This window comes from Henckelia pumila, chromosome 4 (assembly GCF_033568475.1).
Source record: "Henckelia pumila isolate YLH828 chromosome 4, ASM3356847v2, whole genome shotgun sequence".
Taxonomy (NCBI): Eukaryota; Viridiplantae; Streptophyta; class Magnoliopsida; order Lamiales; family Gesneriaceae; genus Henckelia; species Henckelia pumila.
The window spans coordinates 102,376,422-102,385,403 of NC_133123.1; the positions used below are offsets into that span (position 1 = coordinate 102,376,422).

The 8,982-nt window shown below is 43.1% G+C and overlaps 1 protein-coding gene across 1 annotated transcript; it reads right to left on the reverse strand.

Annotated features, from left to right (window-relative positions):
- Positions 1–1,801: 1,801 nt before the first annotated feature.
- Positions 1,802–2,560, reverse strand: LOC140861467 (uncharacterized). The gene is made up of 2 exons (XM_073264489.1): positions 2,551–2,560; positions 1,802–2,484 (listed from the first exon to the last, which is right to left on the reverse strand). The coding sequence occupies exons 1-2, from the start codon at positions 2,558–2,560 to the stop codon at positions 1,802–1,804; spliced, it is 693 nt and encodes a 230-aa protein (XP_073120590.1).
- Between the last annotated feature and the right edge of the window lie 6,422 nt (positions 2,561–8,982).

The following is an 8,982-nucleotide window of genomic DNA, read 5'->3' on the forward strand; positions in this document are numbered from 1 at the left end:
TAGTGGATGGACTTCCATCGATTTGGGTCCGGCGTGTCCACGGTTATCTCGGTATGGGAGCCACCTCCTGAAGCGACGGCACAGCGTGCTACATACCAGGGCCCGGTCTGTCTCTGTTATCTGATCCTTGACCTCGAGTCTATAGGGAGTTCACTTTGCATGCATGTATACTCATACTCTCGCACTGAGCGTTTTATGCTCACGTCTCGTACTCTGTATTTTCTGGACACCCTATTCCATGGAGCAGGTTTGCGATTGGACGAGGAGGGTGGATCCAGGAGGGGCTAGTCAGTGGTTGGCCAGCTGGAGCTTCGCTTAGGTTTTATTACTGTTGTTTGGGTTTATACAGCTATTCGATTTGGTTGTATATTATTGGATAAATTACAGATTTCTTTATTTGGGGTTGTAAACTATTTATGGTTTCCGCAGTTTTATTCTGATATCTGTTTAGTTAAGTTAATTGCATGCCTAAGTTCTGTTTAGTAGGTGATCCGGGTAAGGGTCACTACACGTAGTGGCCATAACGAGTCCTGAAAGCCGTCTTATGAATATCTTCATCTTTCACCTTCAATTGGTGATAACCTGATCTCAAATCGATCTTGGAGAATACTACTGCCCCTTGTAACTGATCAAACAAATCATCAATCCTTGGCAGTGGATATTTGTTCTTCACTGTTACTCGATTCAGCTCTCTATAATCGATGCACAGTCTCATAGACCCATCTTTCTTCTTGACAAACAATACCGGTGCACCCCAAGGCGATATACTTGGTCTAATAAAGCCTTTATTGAGTAGCTCTTATAGTTGCTCCTTCAATTCTTTCATTTCAGTCGGTGCTAATCTGTATGGTGCTTTGGAAGCGGGTTGGGTTCCGGGCATTAATTCAATCCCAAATTCTACCTCCCTAGCTGGAGGTAATCCTGCAATATCATCAGGAAATACTTATGGGAAATCTCTCACTACCTCGACGTCTTCAAGTTTCGGTCGAGGTAATTCTTGGTCGCAAGTGACACTTGCGAGGAAACCTTCACATCCTTTATTCAACAGTTGCCATGCCTTACCTACTGAAATTAAAAAAGATGAATTATTTTTCGGTGTGGCATGGAATAGAAACGTTTCTCCATCCTTAGTTTTCAAGGAAACCGTCCTCCGTCTACAGTCTATGGTAGCCTCGTAACAAGACAACCAATCCATACCAAATATCACGTCAAAGTCCGACATTTTGAGGATAATAAGATCAACATACAACTCATGACCTTGCATCTGTATACTGCATCCTCTGATAATCAAATCACTACACAATTCTTCCCCTGAAGGCAAAGATATACTAAACCCCGAAATTGACTTATCCGGTACCAAACCCGATTTATTAACAAATTCAACAGATATGAATGAATGTGTAGCTCCAGTATCAATTAAGATATGAGCAGGAATACTGGAAACATTAATCATACCTGTGACGAAGGCTGAGTTTGTGTCCACTTGCTCATGAGTCATGGCAAACACTCGGCCTTTGACCGGTCCTCTTTGTTGGGGACATTCCTTTGCAAAATGTCCTGGTTGTTTGCACAAGTAACATACACCAGTTCCCATCATACATTGGCTTGAATGAAGTTTTCCACATTTTTGACAAGCTGTTGGTGCATTTGCCGGTTTTGGTGCTGGCAGAGCCAACTGTTTCTGCCCTTGAGGTCGAGGCTGTTGTTGTTGGTACGATCGGTGTTGGAGAGGGGCTTGGTACGGCCTCTTTCTGTTAGAATTTCCTTGTTGGTCTCGACCCTGATAGTTAGATCTCTTTGCCTATGACTCTTTGATAATATCGTTTCTGTCCTTTTCGGACAGCATGGCCTGATCTACCGCTTCTTTGTAATTTTTCGCTCCACTTAGTCTAACATCCTTTCTGATGAAGGCATTCAACCCTTCTGTAAAGTGTTTCAACTCTTCAGCAGGATCACCAGAAATCATCGGTACAAAGTATCTTCCCCTTTCAAACTTCTTTACATACTCCGCAATTGACATTTTTCCTTGACGGATCTCCAAAAACTCTCTAGCCAACCTGTTTCGGGTGCTCACCGTGAAATATTTGCCGTAGAACACATCCTTGAATCCATTCCAAGTAAGGGTGGTTAGGTTCAACGCTGCTTTGGCTCCATTCCACCAAACACGAGCGTCATCACGGAACATATAGGTAGCACATCTCAATCTATCCGCATCCGTGATCTGCATGAATTCAAAAGCAGTCTCCATAGCTTGGAACAATTGTTCCGCAATCAAAGGATCAGTCTCTCCTTTGAACTCAGGTGGTCCCAACTCTAAGAACCTTTTGTAGATAGGGTTTTGATTAGCCGCAGGATGGTTATTTCCGGCATTAGCTGTCTGGGCTTGAAGCAACTGTTGGATTTGAGCTCCCTGAGCACGGCTTTGCTCTTGAAGCAGAGCAGTTAATCCCGCCAAAAACTGGTTGTTTTGATTGTTCTCACTATCTGGCCCGCAATCATTATGGTTGTTGTTAGCGGCATTGGCGTTGGCGTTGGTGTTATTTCACTTACGTGATGCCATAGTCCTAAAGTCCAATATTATCCACACCGCTCAGTCATGATTCAATACGTAAATATACTTTAACATGTAACATGCATACAATATCTCATTGCATTATCATACACATAATCGAATAAACATCATAACTTACAGACACGAAGACTGAGCGTTGGAGTCGTGGCGAGTATGCATGAATGTTTCAAGAAAACCCAGAGCGAACTGCTCTGATACCAAAATGTAACATCCTCAACCGATGAAGATGTTACAAAACTAACATAACCTTACAATAACGCGGAAAAGAAATTTTTTTTTTTTTGAAAGATGTATGCATAGATCAAACCTTACTTAAAACATTTCAGAATAGTTTACAAACCAAATCCAAACCTTAAAATTTATAAAACTTGTTTACAACCTTAAAATACATCATAAAGTTGCAAATAGCTCAAGACATAGCATATCACACTCAACACATAACACACTCATGCATCGCCCGCCGGTCCGACTCCTTGCTCTTCTTCATGCATCAACATATCATATCATGATTCATCTTAACATCATTCATCATATCATTTCATTCATTATGAAACATCATTGTTTCATCGTAAATTCCGTCATAACTTTCATTTCATGAACATAAAACTTTACTCCATTACTTCATGCATGTCATAGATGATAAAAATCATACTTTCATATTGAACATAGGTTTCATGAATGAAACTTAGACATTTACATGCATCACATAGCGTAATCAATCCACGTAAGTCGTTCTTGTCGTTCTTGACTTAAAACTTGAAACTTTTTGCATAGAAACTCTTAAATATATTTTAGAAGCCTTAAAAGATCATAAACATGAATTTAGGACCCTAAAATAAAATATTAAAATCATAAATTTCGAATGAAAGGGGCGCCCGCTCAACTTCTAGACGCGGGCACGCCTGACCTGCGCAACTGGTTCATCTTGCTCGCTCCAAAACTCTATTCTTATTTCAGACTCTGAAAAAGTGGTAAACATTAAAATTGTAGATCTTGATCTTGGCTTTCGAATGCCGAAAACCTCACCTAAAATAGATTTTTCAGTAAAAAGTTATATTGATTCCCCCGAGATGTGTCACTACCGGAAATTCAAAACATTTGACACACTTCAAGGCAATTTTGGTCAATCTTCCAAAATGATTTTGACAAAAATCAAAACATGAAAGTTGTAGATAAATACGCTAGATTTCAAATAAAATTGGCCTCATATCATTTGGATCACTATCCTAATTGTTATCCTCAAAATCATAACAAGTATAGGTAATCCGGTGCCACCAAACACAATTTCAACACTTCAAACTTCAAACATAAACTTCTTTTAATCAAAATCCTAACTACATAAATCATCAAAGCTCATTTTCTTGTAATTGAACATGATTTAACTAACTTCAAAACATTAAAATCTTAAAAGAACATGAACCTCTTGAATCAACTCAAGTACTTGACAAGAACAACCTGCGCTCCACGATCTCGTAAAATCATAACTTCATGCTCTTGAAATTCATGAAAATCATGCATACATATTTCAACACACAACAATTCATATCAAAATACATAATAGCTTGAATGGGTTTCAAAATCTTTTAAATTTGTACTTGCCTTGAAATGAAGATGAAGTTGATTCGGATTCTTGGCAACGAGCTAACCACACCAAGAACGAGATTTGGAACTTTGGCTTGTGACTTTCTTGAAGAACCGTGAAGGTTCAATAAAGAAACAAGAAGAAGAAGATGATAGAATGGAGAGAAGGGGAAAGAATCGTGTAGAGGATAGGGAAGAAGAGAGAGTCAAGGGAACAAGGGGACATCGGAAGTAATGGGGTGGGGAACCGGTTAGATAGATAGGATAATGATCATTCAATACATAATGTGTGTTCATCTCTAAAATGCAGTCAGTCACCCGCCCCGACTCATCTGATAAAAATACCATCCCCCGACTCATGCATAAAAAACATATCAATATTATTGTAGTAGCCCGTAACCAAAATCAGTAATTAAGGATTAATGCTAATTAATTGAATTGGGTATCGGACGGATCGGAAGCTCCGAAGGCACGATCGGAAGCTCCGAACAGGATCGGAAGCTCCGATGAGCGATCGGAGGCACCGATGATATTACGTCAGGCATGACGTGTGGTTGGATCGGAAGCTCCGATCAGGACCGGAAGCTCCGATCACCCCTATCCGGAGTCAACAAGTGATATTTTGACACGTGGCAGATCAGGATCTTCGGAAGCTCCGATGGCAGGATCGGACGTTCCGATCGGGGTTCGGATGTTCCGATCAAGGATCGGAAGTTCCGATCGTTGTCTATAAATAGAAGGCCGAGGCTTCACTTTCATTTGCCAATTCCCAGTTCTCCTTTCCATTCTAGTCCTTTTGGAGCTGTTCTAGTCTTCTTAGGCTTGGTCCGGAGGTCGGCGAGGCGTTCGATAGTCGTAGCGGAGTTGTGCCCAAGTTCTGGAGGCATCGACATCAAAGGGCTAACGACGGACGAAGGTATAGCTTTTGCTTCCTATAAATATTTAGGAGTATGCAATAGCTTAGTTAAGGCTTTTAGAACACTTTAATGATAGTAGTATCATTTGGCAGTGTAGAGCAGACTATAGGCGTGGACCTAGAGTTGGTAGAGCTTGCACTGTATTGAGGTACGAAAGTACTGTTCGAGATATCCTGACTGAGTATGCATGTATTATGTGACTGCATGATTTATATGCCATGATATTATGCTGCATTCATTTGCATCTTGCTGTATCTTTTTCGAGATGTCTGTTAGTAGGGTTGTACCCTATCCTATTGTGGATGGACTTCCATCGATTTGGGTCCGGCGTATCCATGGTTATCTCGGTATGGGAGCCACCTCCTGAAGCGACGGCACAGCGTGCTACATACCAGGGCCCGGTCTGTCTCTGTTATCTGATCCTTGACCTCGAGTCTATAGGGAGTTCACTTTGCATGCATGTATACTCATACTCTCGCACTGAGCGTTTTATGCTCACGTCTCGTACTCTGTATTTTCTGGACACCCTATTCCATGGGGCAGGTTTGCGATTGGACGATGAGGGTGGATCCAGGAGGGGCTAGTCAGTGGTTGGCCAGCTGGAGCTTCGCTTAGGTTTTATTACCGTTGTTTTGGGTTTATACAGCTATTCGATTTGGTTGTATATTATTGGATAATTACAGATTCCTTTACTTGGGGTTGTAAATTATTTATGGTTTCCGCAGTTTTATTCTGATATCTGTTTAATTAAGTTTAATTGCATGCCTAAGTTCTGTTTAGTAGGTGATCCGGGTAAGGGTCACTACATTTATGGTATCAGAGCATGCAAAAGAATTCTTGGGATTTAGTCTCATCTTGAGGTATTTTTGTAGATGTCAAATCGTGACGACCAGAGTTCTCATGGCAGTGTTGGTGGGCGTTGGGGCGATGCCGACCGGGAGCCTCGTCGAGAACGGCGTCATCGTCACCATGACGACGAACGTTTCACTGTGCGTCGATTCTTAGCTATGGGTCCTAAGCCCTTAGTTGGAGGTGAGTCTCCGAAGGATGCGGAGAACTGGTTAGACCGCATGGAGACGACTTTTCAGACTTTCCAATGCATCGAGGAGCAGAAGGTGGAGACCCTTGGCTATCTTCTAGATGGGCGTGCGCGCAGGTGGTGGAGGTTTACTTCTGCACCTTTTGTTGCGGCGAGAGGAGTGGCCACCTGGGCCGAGTTCCGCACAGCTTTCGAAAAGCGGTATTTTCCTCCTGCACTCCGTCAGTCGAAGGCAGGCGAGCTACTGAGTCTGCGACAGGGAGCCATGTCTATCGATGAGTATCAGCAGAGGTTCTTCGATCTGCTATCCTATTGCCCCGAGATTGCTGATAGCTCAGAGATGAAGTATAATCTGTTCCTTCAGGGCCTTAACCCTGAGATCCATGACCGTGTGGCGGTTGGCGACGACATGTCCTACGAAGGTTTGGTGAGCCGTTGTCACCAGGCGGAGGACAGCATTCGAAGGAACAGGTCTTTCCCTCAGTCGAGGCCTGCTAATTCTTTGGGTCCCCGTGCTCAAACTTTCAAGAAGTCCGGATCTTCTTCTTCCTCTGGTTCTGGAGGTGTTGTCCGTTATGGTAAGAAGGACAAGTGTGATCACTGTGGGAAGAACCATCCATCCGACAAGTGCCGTAGAGCTTCTGGAGCTTGTTTCCATTGTGGAGAGACTGGTCATATCCGAAGGGATTGTCCACTGTCTGGGGGAGGCGGTTCTGGATCTGGTTCAGGATCGGGTTCTCAGGCCACCGTACAGCAGAGGTCGCAGGGACAGTCTGCTGGGAGTTCTCATTTGAGGCCACGAGCTTCTGGCCAGGTGTTTGCCCTGAGACATGATCAGGCAGTGGAGGAGAATGAGAAAGTCATCGCAGGTACATTTCTGTTTTATGGTATACCTGCTCTTGTACTTATTGACACTGGTGCATCTCATTCCTTCATTTCTGCACGTTTTGTTAAGAGGCTTAAGTTACCATGCATTGCACTAGACGTAGTAATGTCTGTTTCTACTCCGACGGGCCAATCTGCTTTGGCTAAGCGTCTAGTGATGGGTTGCCCTTTAGAGTTCGAAGGGAACATTCTGTTAGCGAATCTCATGGTCCTGGCGATGGACGACTTTGATGGCATTCTGGGAATAGATATGTTGACTACCTATCGAGCTTCAGTGGACTGCTATCAGAGATTAGTACACTTTCATCCGGAGGGGAGTGAGAGCTGGTTTTTCTATGGTGAGGGAGCGCGACCCCCGATGCCTTTGGTATCAGCTTTGAGAGCCTGTAGAGCTCTAGAGTCTGGCGGGGAAGGCTACCTTATCTATGCAGTTGATTTGTCCGCTGAGAGTATTGGGATAGAGAGCATTCCTGTTGTGGATGAATTTCCAAATGTGTTTCCTGATGAGATTCCGGGATTTCCTCCTGCTAGGGAAGTCGAGTTTGGCATAGAGTTGATGCCGGGTACTTCGCCTATTTCTAGAGCACCGTATCGTCTGGCTCCATCAGAGATGCGTGAGTTAAAGAATCAGCTACAGGATCTTTTGGACAAGGGGTACATTCGTCCTAGTGTATCTCCTTGGGGAGCTCCTGTTCTCTTCGTAAAGAAGAAGGATGGGTCGATGCGGCTGTGCATTGACTATCGGCAGCTGAATCGAGTCACTGTGAAGAACAAGTATCCGTTGCCTCGTATTGATGACTTGTTCGATCAGCTGCAGGGCACGTCAGTTTACTCCAAGATTGACTTGAGATCTGGGTATCATCAGTTGAGAGTCCGTGATCAGGATGTAGCCAAGAATGCATTCCGTACTCGCTATGGGCATTACGAGTTCCTAGTGATGCCATTTGGTTTGACTAATGTGCCGGCTTTATTCATGGATTTGATGAACCTGTAAGAGTGGGTGCCCAGTGAGCCAACTGTGTGGCTATGGGCTTTGTTGACTCTTTGTATAAACAATCTTTTGTTTAATATTATTTACACTTTTATGGCAATGACTTTATATTACTTCATATTGTTATATTGTGATATACTATTGTTGTTTTGATAAAGACCTTGAATATACTATAGTGTATGTAAGATGTGGTAGAACATGGAGATGTCTATCATGAAATACATCTTATAGTCACTGTATATTCTAAAACCGTTCCTAGTCGATTGAGCCGTCCGATAATAAGGATAAGGATCGCTCGAGTTTGAGACTAGCATTTGCGATGCGGAGTACCACGTTTCATTGGTAGGGAACATGGAGATGTTCGAAGCATGCAAATGGATATTCATAGGATGAATAGTCGAACTACCCTATCCGGACTTTCCAAGTGGTTATCACTTATCGAGTGGATAAAGTCCGCGGTTTTGGTTGTACACCATTAGTCCTTACGACTTGAAACATCATGGAGACTCTATATGCTAGTACTGTGCTTTGACTCGTTTACCGACTCTGAGGGGGTCATCAGGTGTCGAGATTGGGTACAGTTACGACACATATAGGAGTCAATGCATTGTTGTCAAGGATTCACCACATACTTGCGAGTGTGGATATCCTATGCGATCTGAGGAGATATTAGTGTGACAAATCTCTGGCCAGAGTACTTGATGTGATTTAAGAAATGGTTTCTTAGTAGCACATGCGATGTCACTAATTTGATCTTCAAGATGTATTGCATAGTTATCGAATCTTGAGCGACTCTCGATATACCAATGGTTGTTGATTCGATCGGGATATATGGATGAAGGGACCGTACTGTACGTTAACCAAAATCTACTGGTTCTTGTAGGCACTATCAGTGATACCTAGGGTATCATGGGGCGATGTTGCTAGGCGCTTTACCATGATTCGTTGGGCAAGTCGGAAAGTGTTGTTCCGAGTCACAAGGAGTTGTGAGCCCACG